This window comes from Oncorhynchus clarkii, chromosome 20 (genome assembly GCF_045791955.1).
Source record: "Oncorhynchus clarkii lewisi isolate Uvic-CL-2024 chromosome 20, UVic_Ocla_1.0, whole genome shotgun sequence".
NCBI classification, from domain to species: domain Eukaryota; kingdom Metazoa; phylum Chordata; class Actinopteri; order Salmoniformes; family Salmonidae; genus Oncorhynchus; species Oncorhynchus clarkii.
This window is the reverse complement of record NC_092166.1, coordinates 81,710,237-81,732,567: the sequence shown is the minus strand read 5'-3', so window position 1 is coordinate 81,732,567 and position 22,331 is coordinate 81,710,237. Positions and strand designations below refer to the sequence as shown.

Genomic DNA, 22,331 nt, shown 5'->3' with positions numbered 1-22,331 from the left:
AAATATGCACTTCAAAGTTGAGTTAGATCAGTTATACCCAAATACCAAGAGGCTCACTCAGAACCTAATCAGGGAAGGCATCCGCCTAATTACAAACTCAAAACAAACATTAAACAGATTTGAATCAACTAGTCGGCATTCCACCACATTTAGGAGTGAGAGGAGTATCCATTACAAAATGTAAATTCCATTACAACAGATCCACAACAAACCAGACATTACAAAAACAGAGCCAACAGTTAAAAAAAAAAAAACTGCTTTAAACATCGATTTAAACATCGACAGTTTACGATGACATACTGAGTTAAAGAAGAACTGAAATGTTTACTTTCTAGAAATGAAACAAACAGTCCTTTGTGTCCTGATTAAAAGAAGTGCACGAAATAGGGAATACAGTGTCAATGCTCCCATGGCTCCAAAGACACCCCTAGTTCAGTTCGTTTGCTAAGGGTTTTAATTTCCTGATAAACACGCCACTCTGTGCGACACGGTAGGGCCACGTGTTTTACCATCATTAATGTGACAGCCCTCCGGGCAAAGCCAATCAATTGCACAGGAGCAATTTTAATCCCAACTCAGTCCCAGGCCCTGGAACGGTCTTAGGACCGCTTCCATGTGACAAAGAATCAATCCCGGGATCAAATACATTGAGAATGGGCTTTAGCCTGCCCTGAGTGCCATATTTAGCCTGCCCTGGGTGCCATATGACTAGCCTCTCCAGTTTTTTGGACGATTCTATCAGCTCCAATAAGCCAGACAAGCTCAATTAAGAAACAATAAAGTATTTCAGATAGCTTCCATGTGACAAAGAGTTAGGGCATTATTCATGTCTCTGTGGGCTCTACTCTGCCCTGCACCACCTGACAAGACAGGAACAGAGGTATGAAACAATAACACCTTCTAACCATCAGCTCCCCTTTTCACCAGTCAGTCTGTCTGCTGAGATTAATTTAGCCTTCACCATTGAGCTCAATGGTTCTAACAATTTATTTTATCTTTATTTAACTAGGCAAATTCTTATTTTCAACGATGGCCTAGGAACAGTGGGTTAACTGCCTGTTCAGGGGCAGAACAACAGATTTGTACCTTGTCAGCTCGGGGATATGAACTTGCAACCTTTCGGTTACTAGTCCAACGCTCTAACCACTAGGCTACCCTGCTGCCCCAAGGAATTTAGCCTTCACCAATGAGCTCAATGGTTCTAACAATGAATTTAGCCTTGGCCATTGAGCTCAATGGTTCTAACGACGAATTTAGCCTAAACCATTGAGCTCAATGGTTCTAACAATGAATTTAGCCTTGGCCATTGAACTCAATCGTTCTAACGATGAACTTAGCCTTCACCATTGAGCTCAAAGGTTCTAATGCTGTACTTAGCCTTAAGATGCTTTTGGGAAATCGGGCCCTGAATCTATATTCATAAACAGCCGGGCTTAGCTGTGATACAGTAGTCAGGAGCTCTTAGATAGCATCCTTCAGTGAAATTACAGACACATTGTATTATGATTATAATGCAGGTATTTGTTATTGTAGCATTAGGCCTTGCCGCTACATAAATACTTCAAGGTGACAGACAAAGATATGTTAGTACACAACACTACAGTTCATATGATAGTCGAGGTCAAATATATTTACATTAACAGAAACAGCAATGTATCAGTAGAGGAGTTATTATTCATTGGGTAACTCTCCTGTAAATAACAAAGAGCGTTGTTATTGGAATTGCATGAAGGGTGTGTAAACATAGCTACAGCATGGGATAAGTCGCATTGCGTGTGTTTCGTTGAATGTTTGACGTTAATTGGGAGAGTAGAGACTTCCTGAGTTGAGAACAAATGAATACTACAGTGCTCATGAATAGCAAAAAAAAACTGCTGTAAATTATATTTGCACTTATATTGTCTGTAGGGTAATGTACAATGCATGACTATAGTCATAATAATACCATGTCATAATAATTACTATCTGCAATAAGTTCCCCTGGTAATTCAACCAATTATTAAAAATGAATGTAGTCTAACAGATTGGAGGAGACAGTCCAGCTCATGGATATTAAGAGCCTATATAATAGAATGTATAATTTATGGATTCATCTCCTCAAATTGCTCCTACTGAAAGTCTCTGTTGTTAAGCTAATTGCTCCTACTGAAGGTCTCCGCTGTTTAGCTAATGGCTCCTCCTGAAGTTCTCTGTGGTTTAGCTAATGACTCCTCCTGAAGTTCTCTGCTGTTTAGCTAATGGCTCCTCCTGAAGTTCTCTGCGGTTTAGCTAATGGCTCCTCCTGAAGTTCTCTGCGGTTTAGCTAACAGCTCTTCCTGAAGTTCTCTGCTGTTTAGCTAATGGCTCCTCCTGAAGTTCTCTGCTGTTTAGCTAATGGCTCCTCCTGAAGTTCTCTGCTGTTTAGCTAATGGCTCCTCCTGAAGTTCTCTGCGGTTTAGCTAATGGCTCCTCCTGAAGTTCTCTGCTGTTTAGCTAATGACTCCTCCTGAAGTTCTCTGCGGTTTAGCTAATGGCTCCTCCTGAAGTTCTCTGCTGTTTAGCTAATGGCTCCTCCTGAAGTTCTCTGCTGTTTAGCTAATGGCTCCTCCTGAAGGTCACTGCTGTTTAGGTAATGTTTCCCAGACTATATCTGAAAAAAGAACTGGGGCCCAAAATATTGACTATAGCCTATTCTGAGAGAGTTTCAGCTGTTGAAATAGTGGAACCTAAGCTAGCTACATCATATCAAAACAACACTACAAAGGCTAAGCCATAAATTAGTTTTACTTTATAGGAATTGAGAAATGTACTTGAAATAATCAACATTGGACATTAAAATAAAACATCAACACACTATCAAATACAGTGTTTAAGTCCTTTATAAATATATATATATATATATAAATACAGTTGAAGTCGGAAGTTTACATACACATTAGCCAAATACATTTAAACTCAATTTAGCAACAATCCCCTGTCTTAGGTCAGTTAGGATCACCACATTATCTTAAGAATGTGAAATGTCAGAATAATAGTAGAGAGAATGATTTATTTCAGCTTTGATTTATTTCATCACATTCCCAGTGGGTCAGAAGTTTACTACACTCAATTACTATTTGGTAGCATTGCCTTTACATTGTTTAACTTGGATCGAACTTGGATCACACGCTCTTTCAGTCCTGACCACACATTTTCTACAGGATTGAGGTCAGGGCTTTGTGAAGGACACTCCAATACCCTGACTTTGTTGTCAAGCCATTTTGCCACAATGTTGGAAGTATGCTTGGGGTCATTGTCCATTTGGAAGACCAATTTGAGACCAAGCTTTAACTTCCTGACTGATGTCTTGAGCTTCAATATTTCCACATCATTTTCCACCCTCATGATGCCATCTATTTTGTGAAGTGCACCAGTCCTTCCAGCAGAAAAGCACCCACACAACATGATGCTGCCACCCCCGTGCTTCACGGTAGGGATGGTGTTCTTGGGTCTGCAAGCCTCCCCATTTTTCTTCTTCCTAATGATGGTCATTATGGCCAAACAGTTCTATTTTTTTTCATCAGACCAGAGGACATTTCTCCAAAAAGTACAATCTTTGTCCCCATGTGCTGTTGTTCTGGGATCTCTAGGAGACCGAACTCGTCTCCTTCCTGAGTGGTATGACCACTGCATGGTCCCATGGTGTTTAAACTTGCGTACTGTTGTTTGTACAGATGAACGTCGTACCTTCAGGCGTTTGGAAATTGCTCCCAAGGATGAATCAGACTTGTGGAGGTCTACAGTTTTTTTTCTGAGGTCTTGACTGATTTCTTTTGATTTTCCCATGATGTCTTGCAAAGAGGCACTGAGTTTGAAGGTAGGCCTTGAAATACATCCCACAGGTACACCTCCAATTGACTCAAATGATGTCAATTAGCCTATCAGAAGCTTCTAAAGCCATTACATAATTTTCTGGAATTTTCCAAGCTGTTTAAAGGCACAGTCAACTTAGTGTATGTCAACTTCTGACCCACTGGATTTGTGATACAGTGAATTATAAGTGAAATAATCGGTCTAATAACAATTGTTGGAAAATTACTTGTGTCATGCACAAAGTCGATGTCCTAACCGACTTGGCAAAACTATAGTTTGTTAACAAGAAAGTTGTGGAGTGGTTGAAAAATAAGTTTTAATGACTCCAACCTAAGTGTATGTAAACTTCAGACTTCAACTGTATATATATATATACATACATACATACAGTACAATAAAACATTTACTATTAAACAAATGCACAAAAATGCCTTCTGTATGCCTGTATTGTGACTTGCTTAGTTAAATAAAGGTTAAATAAAATAAATACATACCGTAGGGGAGAATCAGTTACCCATCCTGCATTAGTCTTAAACCACCGTGACTGTCCTCAGAGAGTCTGTGCTGTAAATAATTGTAAATAATTATATTTGCATCGTGTAGGGAGTGATCCATAAACACATCACTGGTGTGAAAATATGGGTAGGGATTTCAAACGTTATATTTGAATGTCAAGAATTATGGCAACGGAAGAAAAAAAAAACATGTTTCCGATTAAGGATAATGTCGAGTACTTGGTGTCGGGTGCAGTGGGCTATCCATCACGTGGACAATAAAATGAGTTTTTGCATGACGTTGGAAATGTATGGTCGCCCTTCTACGCCCTAATAACTCGCACGCTGTGTTGGGAACCTGACAGCCGTTGCCGAAAAAAGCAGTTATCAATAAAAAATATTTCTGACCAGCATTACACTTAAATTAGGTGATATTACACTATGACGTTTTTGTTTAGGAACAAACTAAAAATCAAAATGAACGACAAATAGTTTTGGAGCCTTTTAGCTTGTATAATTGGTCAAATGTAACAGGCATCTTGTCATGTGAGTGACGTAGTATGCAAGTTTACAGCAGTGGTGGAAAAAGTACTGTAATACTTGAGTAAAAGTAAAGATCGCTTAATAGAAAATCACTCAAGGAAAAGTGAAAGTATTTGGTTGTAAATGTACTTAAGTATCAAATTAAAAGTTAAAGTGTAAACCATTTCAAATTCCTTATGTTAAGCAAACCAGACGGAAAATGTTTCTTGTTTGTTTTTTATTGACGGAGAGCCAGGGGCAACACTCCAACACTCAGACATAATTTACAAACAAAGCATTTGTGTTTAGTGAGTCCGACAGATCAGAGGCACTAGGGATGAGCAGGGATGTTCTCTTGATAAGTGTGTGAATTGGACCATTTTCCTGTCAAAATGTAACGAGTACTTCTTGGTGTCAGGGAAGATGTAAGTAATATAGAAGTAAAAGTAAAAGTTAGCAAAAATATAAATAGTAAAATAAAGGTAGATACCCCAAATAATTTTTACTTGTTGTCAGGGGAAATGATCCTATAGGGCAGATTGCATTCATAATATCTTGTTTAGATGTGACAATTTATGTGTATCATATTTTTGATTGGGCAAATTGAGCACCTCAATCTAAACTAAATCAAATGTCAAACTACTGAATTTAGGGTTTCCCTTCAGATAAATTGAAAATAAGGAGTTTGATATTTTTTGGGACTTTTTGCATCAGTCCTTATTTTTCTCGTTGTCATATTTAAATTCTGACACATAGGCCTAATGAAAAGACACACAACAGTAGGCAACATTGTAAAATATTATGAGAGAACAAGCACGTGAATAAATGTAATTTGAACCACAGTCAATATAAACAAACATTGTGCACTTTTCAACTCAAAACATAAAAACAATATTTGATATTTTCTATCAACCCTGAATTACTGTCCCTTGGAGCTGCGCTGCCTAATAGAATATGTCAGTCTTCAGTGTTGATGAAATATGATGACATGAGAGTTGTCTACTTTAGACTGAGGCATTGGCTTACGTCCCAAACGGTACTCTAATCCCTATATAGTGCACTACTTTTGACCAGAGACCATGCAGTTTCGGTCAAAAGTAGTGCATTAGATAGGTAATAGGGTTCTATTTGGAACGGAAACCTCGGGCATTGGAAGGAGGATCAGGCTGGCACACCATCTCCTCTCCTCTTTCACTTTGACTGCTGCTGCTGCATATGACCTGAATCTAGACAACTGACACATAACTGGCAGTATAGGGACAAATTGACAGATGACAAAGAGTAAGATTGACCGAGGGCTTGGGAGGGTGTGGGGGTGAACACCTGAGACATGCACATTCCACGGTAAGTGCCACAGCACACTGATGTCAGCGAGTGTTTTAATGGAGAATAACTAACCATACTGAAAAGCCCCACGCATGTACACAATGTATACAAAAGTATGTGGACACCCTCGTCAATTTAGTGAAGTTGGCTATTTCAGCCACACCCGTTGCTGACAGGTGTATAAAATTGAGCACACTGCCATGCAATCTCCATAGACAAACATTGGCAGTAGAATGGCCTTACTGAAGAGCTCAGTGAGTTTCAAGGTGAAACCGTCATAGGATGCCACTTTTCCAACAAGTTAGTTTGTCAAATTTCTACCCTGCTAGAGCTGCCCAGGTCAACTGTAACTGCTGTTATTGTGAAGTGGAAACATTTAGGAGCAACAATGGCTCAGCGGTAGGCCTTGTGAATGTTGACCTGTTTAAAGGTCTTACTCACATCGGCTACGGAGAGCATGATCACACAGTCATCCAGAACAGTTGGTGCTTTCATGCATGCTTCAGTGTTGCTTGCCTCAAAGTGAGCATAAAAGTAATTTAGCTTGTCTGGTGGGCTTGTGTCACTGGGCAGCTCATGGCTGTACTTCCCTTTGTAGTCCATAATAGTTTGCAAGCCCTGCCACATCCAACTAGCGTTGGAGTCGGTGTTGTAGGACTCAATCTTAGTCCTGTATTGATGCTTTGCCTGTTAGATGGTTCGTCGGAGGGCATAGTGGGATTTCTTATAAGCATCTGGGTTGGAGTCCGGATGTTGCCTGTAATCCATGGCTTCTGTTTGGGGTATGTACATACTGTTGATTTTACATTTATTCTACATGCATAACATGTTTAAAACAACAACACTTCCCATAAAACGAATAGACTATTTATGTCTATGGACATGGTTTAAGTAATTCCCAGGATATCCCCAGGATAAATAATATGCGACGTCACATTCCCTTGACCCTCCAATCACCTCAGGGGCTCATTTGATTGGAAGGCGGTAAAGGCTTTAATCTCGAGGCAAATTCAGATGCTGCTGAAGGGAGAAGAGTTTTTCTACTGCATCCAACGTAGAGAGCAAACGCACCGACGTGCTCCTGCCACTGACACACACAGCGACACTGAGGAAGGATGCAGCCGCACACTCCTGCTGCGATATGAACGGGATATGTTCTGATCTTCTCCTCCTCTAATAAGGATTAGACGAAGTTGAACTATTAATTGTTTTTAATTTCGAACTACGGTGCTATAGAACAACATGTTACTTTGATGCGTTTTTTTTTCTCTTCGTGACCATCAAATGTATTTTTCTCCCATTTCAATGAGAATTAGGTCATGATCACATCGCCTGCATTGTCTGTTCTGAGAAATAGTATCGTGAATCCGGTGTGGGAGAGCAGTTCTTCAGGGGAGAAGGGCGCAACGACAATCAACAAGCCATTTCTTCATCTCGTCTCTCCCTCAGACCCTTTAAGGCAGGCTAATCGTATACCCATAAAGATTTTGAAAATGCTTACCGCACGGGGAGGTCATATTTTGCACCCGGAGTACCTTCAACCTTTGCCATCAACCCCTATCAGTCCCATCGAGGTAAGCACCACATAGGCTACGGGCTACGGGGGACGTGATAAAATAAGGATAGCAAAAGTGTGATTTTGGCAGTTACAAATTAATCTTCATATGTTTTAGCCCATTTGTATTAGGCCATTTGTCTTGTACCTATATCAGTTTATTATCATATTGTAATTGTAAAATGAACTGGAGATTAATGTATAAGGTGTTAATATATGGCTAAAGTGCTATGCGCAATGCGATAAACTTGTGCGTAATTTAGTGGTGTTCTCCAACCGCCCATAAAATACTCAATATATAACAGGAACATATTAGTTAAACACCCCATAAAAAAACAATAGAGTGAAAACATGAATAATAAGTATTATTTTCTCTTATTTCGCAGCTGGATGCCAAGAAAAGTCCGTTGGCTCTCTTAGCACAGACCTGCTCTCAAATCGGTAAACCAGATCCTTCGTCCTCTTCCAAAATCTCATCCGTAACCTCAAATGGATCTAGTGACAAAGAGACCAAACCCGGACCACTAAAAATGAGTGACATTGGAAATGAAGACAAATCAAGCTTCAAACCCTACTCCAAATCATCGGAGAAGAACAAGGACTCCTCATTCGGCAGCGGCAGTCTGAGTGGAGATAAAGCTAGTTTCCGAGTGCCTAGCGCCACCTGCCAGCCGTTCACCCCCAGGACAGGCAGCCCCAGCTCCTGCCACTCTGTGTCTCCGCTGCCGTCAGATGGTAAGCAGGGAGACACAGAGGAAAAGAAGAAGGAATTTGATAGCAATAAAAACAGTACAACGGAGAGCAGCAGCGGTCACAGCCGGATATGTGGGGTTAATGGTGAGGTTAACCAACGCCAAGAGAACACTTCTGGTTCAAAGGCTATCACATCAGACTCACTCACATCTGTCTCCTCGTCATCATCTGTTCTGGGTTCAGGAGGACTCGTAGCGCCCGTCTCCCCCTACAAACCTGGTCACAGTGTTTTTCCCCTACCGCATTCCGGCATGACCTACCCTGGAAGTTTAGCAGGTGCGTATGCAGGCTATCCCCAACACTTTCTCCCTCATGGAATGACTTTAGACCCGACGAAATCTAGCAGTCAACTACTAAGCGCTCAGTTTGCCAGCCAACTTCAGTGCAGTAAGGCTGGGAGCCCCTTGTCCAGGTCTTCTCCTCCGTCTCTAATGTCTGCTAGCCTGTGCAGAGACCCGTACTGCCTGAGTTACCACTGCCCGAGCCACTTATCCGGTGCCTCCGGTGCTTCGCAGTGCCATGAATCCTCGGCTTTGAAGTCAGGATACCCTCTCATGTACCCAACTCACCCTTTGCATAGCGTGCATTCCTCGCCGCCATCTTTTGCTGGACACCCGTTATACCCCTATGGCTTCATGCTCCCAAATGACCCTCTGCCACACGTCTGTAATTGGGTGTCGGCTAACGGACCTTGTGACAAGCGTTTTTCTTCCTCAGAAGAGCTTCTCAATCACCTAAGGACTCACACTGCTTTTGCGGGGACGGAGAAGTTGATATCAGGGTACCCGGGTTCATCTTCGCTAGCCAACGCTGCCGCGGCCGCCATGGCTTGCCATATGCACATGCCCCCGAACGGGGCGCCGGGAAGCCCTGGAACGCTCACACTCAGGAGCCCGCATCACCCTCTGGGACTGAGCACGCGCTATCACCCCTATTCAAAGAGCCCCCTGCCACCCGGCGCATCGATTCAGATGCCCGCTGCAACAGGTTCATATTACTCTCCCTATGCCTTGTATGGACAGAGGCTCACCACGGCATCGGCATTAGGATACCAGTAGAAGATGCAGGACAGACCGACATACGGACAAGAACTATACATTTATAAAGGAGATTCTACGCCTAAATGACATTATTTGGGATGTATTTCATGCAGGACAGGATCCGTGGGCTCAATGTATTTATTTGCGATAGCTCCAAGCGTGACAAAAAATAAAGTAATTATAATATAATTGGTAAGAAGCTCAAGGTGCATTATTTTTGTTGTTTTTTTTTACAGTTAAGATGTAGGCTTTATTTGATGACGCCATTTTGATGTTACATTGACATTACAAGTCAGTATGTATGTTAATGTTGTTTTTTGAAATGCTAATTTTTTGACTTTTATGTTTCCTACATACAAAAGTCTGCAGCCTATTCGTTATTTTTTTCATTGTGTTTTTCATAGGAAAAGTGGTTGCCTATTTCTGTGTCTGTTGGGCCAATACCGCACATTGCAAATCACTTTTCCACGTTAGGCTATGCCTTAGAATGACATGTCTAAATCATTTTTCTGGTAAATTGGGCTCTCTCATATTTCTTCATAAATTACATTATTCATTCCACAAGCTAAATCAGGTTTATGAACCTGGTAGGTTGTTTATGGAATAAATAATTCGACCTAAAAATGACTTAATGATAAACACTTGAGTATGTGGGACATGAGCATAATTGGTCTGTAAAAAAAAAAAAAATCGATGCAATTTAATTTGTGGAATTGCATTTAAGATGTGTGTAAGCCTATTTCCATTTTAAGTCTGTGCCACATAAACTTCATTTTAGTAACATTTTATTCGAATCACATTTTATTCACATGTCATACCTTTAACTGCAAAATATATTTTGTTCAACTTTTAAAATAATGAAACCAAAATGCAGCCTAAACTACTGTCTGTCTGCCACAAATGCATTTCGCCACTCAGTGTGCAATAGAGTAATTGTTTTGTTTTGTTGTTGCAGTAATTTAGGCAGTAGCCTAATAATCTTTCACCGATATTCATTTCAACATGCCATTAGAAAATGTAGCATCATTTTTTTTTCAAATTATATTTAGCCTACACCTTCAAACGAATGATGGTCTCAGTCAGATAAAATCCGAATAAGGAAGTTAGCCGCGTGTAGAGTTGTCCTTAAAAATATGCAATTTCAGCAGCACGTTGTGAAAGAACAATCAATCTTAAAAAGTAACATCCCAAAGAACATAAATTAATGTTTTGGGGTCTTGTTTTCGTCTCGCAGGATTACTTTTGGACATTGGCTTATTTGTCTGGGCAGAGAGTTTTTCATAAAGGAAAAGTGGATTAGATATATTTATACATCCGCTCTAAAAACAATTATGCCTATTATTTGTGTTAGGGTAAATATTTAGTTCAGGCTATACTGTGTACAGGGTGCAATATTGGCTATATGATCTATTTATTTATTTGATTTTTATTTAACCTTCATAACTAGGCAAGTATGTTAAGAACAAATTCTTATTTACAATGATGGCCTACACCGGGCATACCCTAACCCGGGCGACGCTGGGCCAATTGCGCGCCGCCTTATGGGCCACATCATGTATCCTAAAGTCAGAACTCTTTATTCTACGAAAAAAATTGATGTTCTATTTTAGGTTATGGAGTTATGTTTTAGATTATGGGGGATGTAAATCCATTGCGTTGAAATGTTTTTCTTTATCAACTTGTCTAATGAAAAACGACGCGTTCTGGAATATGTTTTTCAGACTCCATTGCTCCATAGCCTACCATATAGGACAAACCAACACACGTTTATATCGTCAAACTACAGTTACTGAATGTCAATCAAATTATGGCGAACACAATATCTTAAATCAGATAGACCACTCCATAAGTACGCATGTATTCTCGATACAATCCTTGCACAGATCAATATCCGAGGCACTCAACCAAGAAACCAACATGCGGGCGAAATAATCTATAGCTGTCTGAAAGTACTTATAGGTTACTACCGTCGAGAAGGCACATCAAGTGTAGGCCTATTGCTGTTTTGAGGGGATTGTTATTACATAATCTACTAAGGAAGGGGTTTCACTTGTTTTATGATTCTACAATCTGGAAAATGAAAACACCTCCATCCTACTCCTGAAGAAAAGGGACCGCGCCGCTGCTGACGCGTCTTTACGCACAGTATGCATGCACACATCGGGTAACTAGGCTGCACACCTATTCCCGCTATGTGATGTATTAGGACAACATTACAACCGCAATTAATAATGACTGTGTGTGCGTGTGCGGATGTGTGTGTGTGTGCGTGCGTTTTCCACATCAAAAGGATGTATGTCAATATAACGCTGGATTAATGGATTAATTCATTTAAACATTGCCAAATGATTTCTCAGAAGAATAATTTTAATCCTCCAGGTTAAATTATGAGATCACACCTTATTATGTGAACAAATAAATAATTGGCTAATTGTGCTAAACAATGATTTATGATGACCCCCGGTGTGAGACATTTACACAATTTTTGTGATTGCAGTATTGAAGCAGTATGAAGTAGATAGCATGGATTCAAGCAAGGCCTAACACATTACATCATCTCCTTAACCACATCTACTGAATCAAGAAAACAATGTCATAACCCATCCCAGAGTAAATCACAGCTATTCTGTCATAACCCATCCCAGAGTAAATCACAGCTATTCTGTCATTACCCATCCCAGAGTAAATCACAGCTATTCTGTCATTACCCATCCCAGAGTAAATCGCAGCTATTCTGTCATTACCCATCCCAGAGTAAATCACAGCTATTCTGTCATTACCCATCCCAGAGTAAATCACAGCTATTCTGTCATTACCCATCCCAGAGTAAATCACAGCTATTCTGTCATTACCCATCCCAGAGTAAATCACAGCTATTCTGTCATTACCCATCCCAGAGTAAATCACAGCTATTCTGTCATTACCCATCCCAGAGTAAATCACAGCTATTCTGTCATTACCCATCCCAGAGTAAATCACAGCTATTCTGTCATAACCCATCCCAGAGTAAATCACAGCTATTCTGTCATTACCCATCCCAGAGTAAATCACAGCTATTCTGTCATTACCCATCCCAGAGTAAATCACAGCTATTCTGTCATTACCCATCCCAGAGTAAATCACAGCTATTCTGTCATTACCCATCCCAGAGTAAATCACAGCTATTCTGTCATTACCCATCCCAGAGTAAATCACGGCTATTCTGTCATTACCCATCCCAGAGTAAATCACAGTTATTCTGTCATTACCCATCCCAGAGTAAATCACGGCTATTCTGTCATTACCCATCCCAGAGTAAATCACTGCTATTCCCAAGAGATAAAATCAACATCATTATTAATGGTCACAAGTCATATTCATCAAATTGACCAGCCCTTTTCAACAGATTAATTCTTTACTATCCTTCTCTCCCATGATGCATAATGCTAGCCCACAACTCACCACCCCAACCAGCCTGCTGTCTCATTGACGTGGGGCCTGTTTCTCATTTACAAATGGCACATCAATGTGATTTGGAGAACATGTGAGAATATAAATGATGTCACTCATGTAGCTCATGTATCTTTACACGTTTTGTGGAGTTCCTGGTTTTGGGGACTTCCTGGTTTTGGGGACTTCCTGGTTTTGAGTTTGAACTGTTGCAACTCAATATTAGGAAGGTGTTCCTAATATTTTGTTCATTCAGTGTATACTATAGATGTTTACATATATGTACTGTACATAAACAGCACATACATACATACTAATGCATACTGTACATTGTGCAAAAAATGAAAACAGCAGGAAATAACCCTGAACATCTCCACTCAATACATTGTCTTCCCCTTGCAGAGTGTACTGAAACACCTCCCTTCTCCTCCCCTCCCCACCTCTCATCTCCCCTCCTCCTCCCCTCCCCTCCCCTCCCTTTGCCTCCCTGCCTCTCCTCTCCCTGCCTCTCCTCTCCTCTCCTATCCTCTCCTCTCCTCTCCTCTCCTCTCCTCTCCTCTCCTCTCCTCTCCTCTCCTCTCACCCTACCCACCATTGGATTATGTCCCCTCTAAATGACAGAATCTGCTTTTCCACATGTTGTCGAGGTGATATAGCCTTAACATGAGAGACTAGATGGTTTGGTGCCTCCCACTGAATCTCCAGCCTGCCACCTGTTTTACTTTGAATTCCAATGCTAGGACGACATCTGGCCCCTTCTGGCCCGGAGAACATAGCAGTGTACCATGACGTGCAACAGACAAATGCTGACATTAAGAATGGTGTATGTACGTCTGGGCATGGGCTGTACACTATGGGCATGCCCATCATTTGTGCTGCACAGCTGCACACCATGTGGTGGAGTGGTGTGTGTGTGTGTGTGTGTGTGTGTGTGTGTGTGTGTGTGTGTGTGTGTGTGTGTGTGTGTGTGTGTGTGTGTGTGTGTGTGTGTGTTGGCGCTGTTACTGTCTTAAACACTTCCAGATTTTAGGATGTAAATCTTGGTGGGGTAAACTCTAATTGTTTTAATGCATGCCAGCAAAGCCACTACACAACACTAAACAATATATTAATTGTACTATAACATTGACAAACTGTTTAGGCCTACATAAAGATATCCCAACAGCAGAGCTTTCTTTTCAGCACCATGGAGTGAATCCTTAGCACCACTACACCTGGAAATCTTGTCTGGTCTGGCAGCAAAACAGTTCATTCATCCTCATTTACTGCCTTTAAAAAAAACATAGATGATATGGCTGACTTGCTTAAACAAATGTGGTTTCTACTAACAATTGAGATGTACAAACTATGGCATAAGGGACAGATGAGCGGATAAGAGGCAATCTATAATTTCGATTAAGGCATTAATGAGCGAGCTAAGACGGATGTATTCAATACAACAATTTTTCAGCACTTTTGAAATGTACAGTGACAGAGCATAGAACATGGGCCGTTCTTACAGTATTCTCCCTGTACACCAAATCAGAACTGTAGGATAAACGAAGGGGGAATATAAGCAGACAATTGAAGCTCATGCAATATTCAATGATGACATTTCTCTAAAAACAGGCTATAGGCTACATGTGCACCACTAAGTCAGAATGGCAGGCTAAGTTATGAGGGGGAAAGGAACCACATTATTAAGGTGAAGCATATGGCCTACTAACAGCTTACTACACAACATACACTTAGTATTACTTAGCTACAGTAGACATATCTCCCTGGCATATTACATCCTTTATGCAGCAGCATACAGTACATTGTTGGACTCACCTTATTGTGCTCTGTTCACTTGAACAGGAAGGTGGCGGGGTGGTCCTTCTTGTGGGCAAATTTTGTCATCAAACTTTGTCATCAAAGTCTGGCATTCTCTGGATTTATGGTGCGCTCAAGACAGCTGTGAACTCTGTAAAAAAAAAACAAGGTTGAATCATACCGTCAGTGATCTTCAGGTACGAGCTCTAGAAAGAGGCACGAGTTCCTGACTTGGAACTCCGTGTTGGATGACCAATCAAAACGTATTTTCCCAGTGGGGGCTAGTTTCTTTCAGAGTTCCCAGTTGTCTTGAACTCACTGTAGTCTGAGATTTCCCAGTTCAGAGTTTCCAGTAGTTTTGAATGCACCAGAAGTCAAGCTGGATTGACAGCACGACCAATGTATTCAACCTTTTTCTGGCCCATGGTGATGCGTGTGAATGTTTATCCTTTTAAGCTTGGAAAAGAGACCCTTAAACCCAGACTTGGACCACACAACCTCTCCACTGAATAGCAGGCTATTGATTGCTTTGCAACGCCTGCAGTTAGCCACTGATTCCTTCAAAACCACATATTGTTGAATTTGCAATTTCCAACTTGCTGTGTAATATTCATGTCCAATGGCTGATGAGCACTGATACGTTTTATCGATAATTTCTCTTCATAATGTATTTTGATATGACAAGGATCGAAAAGTTTTTGCCAGTAGATTGTCGACTTGATTCATGACGATGTCTGCTAGCTTGCTAGCTAAGATTTTGAAAGTATGATGTTGACATGATCAGTCCAATCAGATATAACGTGATTTGACTTAATTTTATCTGTGGCCAATGACGTTGAGCCTTCTTGGATGGGCACTTCTAAAGTAAATCTATGGCAGCACCCAAGGGGCTTGAATTTCGAGCTCTCCCCGTCAATTTTACGGTGACGTAGTGTCCCCATGAGTGACAGAACACTGAGCCAATTACGGCGCAACTGGAGAACATTACCAACCCCTGCGCTCTGGCTGTCCCACCACCACAGAAAGCGCTTGGCTGAAACACCTGCATTTAGGAGCTGCCTTACTCAATAAAGCAAAAAATACCATGTTTGTTTTTGGCTTTATTAAATCAATTATTTTTTTTACGCTGTTTGCAAACTGATATGTGACACGTATTAATGCCAAAATAACATGCAAAACAAGCACATTTTTTTTTTTTTATCTGAACAGGTGACGGGTCGCTACTGAAAACCACAGTGAGTCAAACACTACTGGGGTAATGCTTGAAAGGCTCTGGAGACACCTTAATTCTTAATAGTCTATTGATGCACCCGTGCTTCGATCTAAGTAACATAATAAACAAATGATACAAAAATCCCATCAAAATAAGTCAGTTTAAGCTAGAGATATCTGGGCTTCCTCTCAAACCACCATATCCTCCCATGTCAGCGGAACTGGTCTGAAGGTAACTTGGTATAAAAAAAATCATGGAAGTATGGAGGTAGTTTTGCGCCAACAAAATAATTTTGTCCTGAAAACAAAGTGTTATGTTTGTGGCAAATCCAATACAACACATTACTCAGTACCAATCTCCATATTCTTAAGAATGGTAGTGGCTGCATTATGTTATGGGTATGCTTGTAATCGTTAAGGACTGGAGAGTTTTTCAGGATAAACAAGAAATGGAATGGAGCTAAGCACAGGCAAAATCCTAGAGGAAAAACCTGGTTCAGCCTGCTTTCCACCAGACACTGGGAAATTCATTCACCTTTCAGCAGGACAATAACCTAAAACACAAGGCCAAATCTACACTATAGTTGCTTACCAAGAAGACAGTGAATGGTCCTGAGTAGCCGAGTTACAGTTTTGACTTCAATCTACTTGAAAATGGTTCTCAAGTTTTGATCAACAACCAATTTGAAAGAGATGTAAGAATTTTTAAATTAGTAATGGGCAAATATTGCACAACCCAGATGTGGAAAGCTCTTTGAGATGTACCCAGAAAGACTCACAGCTGTAATCACTGCCAAAGGTGTTTCTACAAAGTATTGCCTCAGGGGTGTGACTACTTATGTAAATGAGATATTTCTGTATTTCAATTTCAATAAATTTGCAAACGTTTCTACAAAATATTGTTTGAAGATGGGTGAATTTATCTTTATTTAATCCATGTTAAATTCATGCTGTAACACAACAAAATGGGGAATAAGTCAAGGGGTGTGAATACTTTCTGAAGGCTCTGTACAGAACCTTTTTGTATTTGTCAAAAAAACAAATATTTCCTAAGCTTTCTTATATCTCCTAGATGTAGGACACTTCAAAACCTTATTCCTTACGGTGTATTTTTTGACAGTCTGTTTTGCCATTTATGAATGTGTTATTCAATGTGTTTCTATGGGCCATCGTAGTTAAGGCCAAATTCATTGTTTTATTAAATAATCTTAAAATATGTTTTTACATACCTACAGGGGTCCTTATTAAATTCAAAATCAAATAGCTAAATGAGCCATGGTATGACCATCTTAAAACAATTCCATATGTTAGATTAGCGGAACCAACCTTTAGAGGTTAAACAGATTGATACAGAGATGTAATTCTTAAAACAATTCCATATGTTAGATTAGTAGGAACCCCCCCCCCCCCCCCCCCCCCCAACCAACCTTTAGAGGTTAAACAGATTGATACAGAGATTAAAATCTATGTGTGTCCCAAATGGAACCCTATTCCCTTTATAGCCCATAGGGCTCTGAAAGGAAGTTGTGTGCCATTTAGGATGCAGTCTTTGGAGGGGGGATAGGGGAGGGGGGGGGGGGGGGGGTACGTGCTGAGAGATACATGGGTTCGTTCATGTCAATGTTACATTCGGTTATTATTCACACATGCTTGAAGTAACCTATCTAATAAAAATAATGATTGAAATGTCCGAATACAATATTATTGGACTCCAGACACCTTTTATTGGTACATTCACTTTTATACGGTTGGGATTTTGTGAATACATTTCGTAGTAATATGAATGTAGCTCCTTCTTTATACGAGTCCGAAATGGCTACCTGCTATTCCTTATATAGTGGATTACTTTTCACCAGAACCCTAATAAATACAACACTAATACAATACCACATTTACAGTTGAAGTCAGAAGTTTACATACACCTTAGCCAATTACATTTCAATTCAGTTTTTTTTTTAGGTCAGTTAGGATCACCACTTTATTTTAATAATGTGAAATGTCATAATAATAGTAGGGAGAATGATCTATTTCAGCTTTTATTTCATTCATCACATTCCCAGTGGGTCAGAAGTTTACATACACTCAATTAGTATTTGGTAGCATTGCCTTAAAATTGTTTAACTTGTGTCAAATATTTCGGGTAGCCTTCTACAAGCTTCCCACAATAATTTGGGTGAATTTTGGCCCATTCTTCCTGACAGAGCTGGTATAACTGAGTCAGGTTTGTAGGCCTCATTGCTCGCACATGCTTTTTCAGTCCTGCCCACAAATGTTCTATAGGATTGAGGTCAGGGCTTTGTGATGGCCACTCCAATACCCTGACTTTGTTGTCCTTAAGCCATTTTGCCACAATGTTGGAAGTATGCTTGGGGTCATTGTCCATTTGGAAGACCCATTTGCGACCAAGCTTTAACTTCCTGACTGATGTCTTGAGATGTTGCTTCAGTATATCCACATAAGTTTCCTACCTCATGATGCTATCTATTGTTTGAAGTGCACCAGTCCCTCCTGAAGTAAAGCACCCACACAACATAATGCTGCCACCCCCTTGCTTCACGGCTGGGATGGAGTTATTCGGCTTGCAAGCCTCCCCCTTTTTCCTCCAAACATAATGATGGTCATTATGGCCAAACAGTTCAATTTAGTTTCTCCAGACTAGAGGATTTTTCTCCAAAAAGTACGATCTTTGTCTCCATGTGTAGTTGTAAACCGTAGTCTGGCTTTTTTTTATGGCGGTTTGGAGCAGTGGCGTCTTCCTTGCTGAGCGGCATTTCAGGTTATGTTGATATAGGAGTCGTTTTACTGTAGATATAGATGCTTTAGCAAACAGGTACAAACGTATCTTCACATGGTCCTTTGCTGTTGTTCTGGGATTGATTTGCACTTTTCGCACCAGAGTACGTTCAACTCTAGGGCGGTATGACGACTGCGTGGTCCCATGGTGTTTATACTTGCGTACTATTGTTTGTACAGAATAACGTGATACCTTAAGGCGTTTGGAAATTGCTCCCAAGGATGAACCAGACTTCTTTTTTCTGAGGTCTTGGCTGATTTCTTTTGATTTTCACATGATGTCAAGCAAAGTGGCACCGAGTTTGAAGGTAGGCATTGAAATACATGCACAGGTACACCTCCAATTGACTCAAATTATGTCAATTAGCCTATCAGAAGTGTCATGACGTTGGCCTGGGGGGTAGGTTTATGACAGTCATAAATAACTCTTCCTCCCCTTTTTCCTCTCTCTACCCTATTGAGGTTACATTTGCAAACCCCTTGGTTAACATAGAGATTCTGGGAACATCAGAAGGTGGGGGGAAATTAACTAATTCTGGTAATCCGACCAATTGAACATATGCAGTGTTACTTAATGAATATGATGTCAGTTCGGTTGTCATCTGAGACATTCTCATCAATGATAAGATGACAAACTCTACAGTGGAAAGTCTACACATCAGAGTTATCGGATTCACATGGAATTGTTGTTCAATTTAAATGTTTGAATATGAAATTTCATAAAATAGGGCTGCTCACTGAGTGGCCCGCCCACGTGAAGAGACAGAGGTTGTAAACTATGAAACACACCCCTTTTCTCCCTTCCTATATAAAGCCTTGACGACAATAGAACCACCTGTTCCGAGGACGACGGTCCGATGTCAGAATGGTTCAGATAATAACTACAGAACGAAGCCAACATTAGCGTGAGCTATGGTTGCGAATGGTATGAACTTTGAACTCTTATTCACTACAGAAGTGATACCTCCTAGCTGTTGAGTTAGCGACCACAGCTGCAAACGCAGGTTAGGAAGAAACAGACAGAGTATCCCGTCTACCACACAACGACGTTACAACAACCACCAGACCACCAGAGACATTCTTCAAAGGACAAAGGACTCAGTTTGGCAACACGGCATTCCATCTACCACCAACCTACTAAAGCGCAGCTCAGAGTAAATATTTATTGCATTTTCCTTTTCCAAATGGGCGGTAATTTAGAATGCATAAGATACTGTATTTACGATAGTACAGCTTCTTCCCTTTGTTCCTCAGTCTTCCCGCTCTTTCACTCAACCCAGCCCCTTTTCTTTTGTGTAACAAGCCGTCATATCTGTTCCGCCCGCTAGGGACGTTTTCCTTTATGACATAATTTGTAATCAAGTTATGATTTAATTATGTGTATGTGTAATTCTGTGTGATTAGTTAGGTATTCAGTAAATAAATCACTTAACCCAATTTTGTATTGCTGATTCAACTTGTTAGCCAGGGTTCGTGCAGATAAAATAATTTACAACTTTCAGATGAGACTGAATTGAGATGACTATTGATATTGACTGGTATTGATGTAAAATATTACTAGGTCTTTAAGAGTTTATTCGGAAGATAACAGCTCTATAAATATTATTTTGTGGTGCCCGACTCTCTAGTTAATTACATTTACATGATTAGCTCAATCAGGTGATATTAATTACGGAGAATTTATTTTATAGAATATCATGTCATATCAATTAATCCGGCATAGCCAAAGACACGACAGAAGCTTCTAAATCCATGACATAATTTTCTGGAATTTTCCAAGCTGTTTAAAGGCACAGTCAACTTAGTGTATGTAAACTTCTGACCCACTGGAATTGAGATACAGTGAGTTATAAGTGAAATAATCTGTCTGTAAGCAATTGTTGGAAACATTTATTGTGTCATGCACAAAGTAGATGTCCTAACCGACTTGCCAAATCGATAGTTTGTTAAGAAGACATTTGTGGAGTGGTTGAAAAACAAGTTTTAATGACTCCAACATAAGTGTATGTAAACTTCCGACTTCAACTGTATATATATATAATGTTCTGTGTGTTTTTACCTTTGACTCACCTTGGCTTAGTACGAGTCACAGCTGACTACAGGTGCAACCTGGACTCAGGGTTAGACGTAACATAGTAAATGTAAATCAAATTACATTTTATTTGACACTTGCGCCAAATACGACAGGTGTCGTATTCCACCTTACAGTGGAATGCTTACTTTCAAGCCCTTAACCAACAATGCAGTTTTAAGAAAATACCCCCCAAAAAATAGTAAGAGATAAGAATAACCAATAATTAAAGAGCAGCAGTAAATATCAATAGCGGGGCTATATACAGGGGCTACCGGTACATAGTCAATGTGCGGGGGCACCGGTGTCGAGGTAATTGAGGTAATATGTACATGTAGGTAGAGTTATTAAAGTGACTATGTACGTAGCCTTGTAGTTCTAAATAAATGACCCAATCAAGAGACCCTGTTTTTACTTCAACTTTAGCGTTGGTTTGCTTTGATACACCTTCCACAATGGTTATGTACACTTCTGGTCCTGGAAAGGAGACCGTTCACTACTCACCGCTTCGCTGCTGCTGGCTCACTGTTTACAAAGGCATAGGAAAACAGATGACCTGTTCAATCAACTGAGAAGTGTGTATTCAATCATTGTGAGAAAAAAGGCTGGTTTATTTTTGCTGGAGAAAGACTTTAGTTCTCCAAACAAGAGCCATATTAATCACCACTTCATCACATCCTGATACTGACAGGGCAGAGTAAACCTCTTACATCCAAAATGGCACCCTATTCCCTATATAGTGCACTACTTTTGACCAAGCCCCATAGTGCTCTGGTCAAAAGTAATGCACTATTTAGGTAATAGTGTGGCATTTGGGACCTAAGCCAGACCTTAAACAGGGGGAGTTAAACCTGTGTTTTACATTCCTTATGAAAAAAAGCACATGTGAACTCTGCATTGTACTAAGCTAACACACTGCTATTTGGTTTGGAAATGTACGACCTCTGTAGGTATTTAAAAAATATATTTAAAAAGTATTTGATAAAATATAGAATTCGGCCTTTACTGCTATAGCCCATAGAAATACATTGAATAAGACATTCATAAAGGGAAAAACACACAGTACAAAAAAATACATCAGGAATACGGTATTGAGAAAGCTCAGGGATTATTTGTAAAATGTTTTTTTTAAAAACATATTTAACCCATTTTTTTGGGGGGTGGGGCACAAAACTACTTCCCTTCCTTTTTGAAATTGGAACAGGTAGAACTAAACGGGGAACACCATCGTGTTTGTGAGTCTCCCCTTTCCATAGATAGGTAAATAGGTCAATTAGTTTGTAGGCAAACCCATACGGATGCCCATAGACGTTTTCGTGAGAAGACAGATTTTCGGAACTGTAGTGTTTGAGAGATAAGCAGCATGTTATTTTGCACACCTGGTTGAAATGGTATGTGCACGTGTTCAGTGCGTGATATTAGAAATGCACATCTGATTGGATGCCCATAGCTTAATTGGCAATGCCTCATTGGTTTTGGGCCAGGTTATTCAAGTCTGCTTCCTTTGAGCA

General features: G+C 40.3%; 1 protein-coding gene across 1 annotated transcript; it reads left to right on the top strand.

The window, feature by feature from the left end:
- Positions 1–7,185: 7,185 nt before the first annotated feature.
- On the top strand, positions 7,186–10,304 carry LOC139376984 (zinc finger protein 503-like). Its single transcript, XM_071120019.1, has 2 exons — positions 7,186–7,747; positions 8,115–10,304. The coding sequence occupies exons 1-2, from the start codon at positions 7,493–7,495 to the stop codon at positions 9,537–9,539; spliced, it is 1,680 nt and encodes a 559-aa protein (XP_070976120.1). The 5' UTR covers positions 7,186–7,492; the 3' UTR covers positions 9,540–10,304.
- The last annotated feature ends 12,027 nt before the right edge of the window (positions 10,305–22,331 follow it).

What these genes read in the sequence shown, in the direction of transcription:
- LOC139376984 (XM_071120019.1), top strand. Translation starts at nt 7,493, where the DNA reads ATGATCACATCGCCTGCATTGTCTGTTCTGAGAAATAGTATCGTGAAT. An exon ending in CCCCTATCAGTCCCATCGAG is followed by an intron (nt 7,748 to 8,114) that starts GTAAGCACCACA and finishes CTTATTTCGCAG; the next exon opens with CTGGATGCCAAGAAAAGTCC.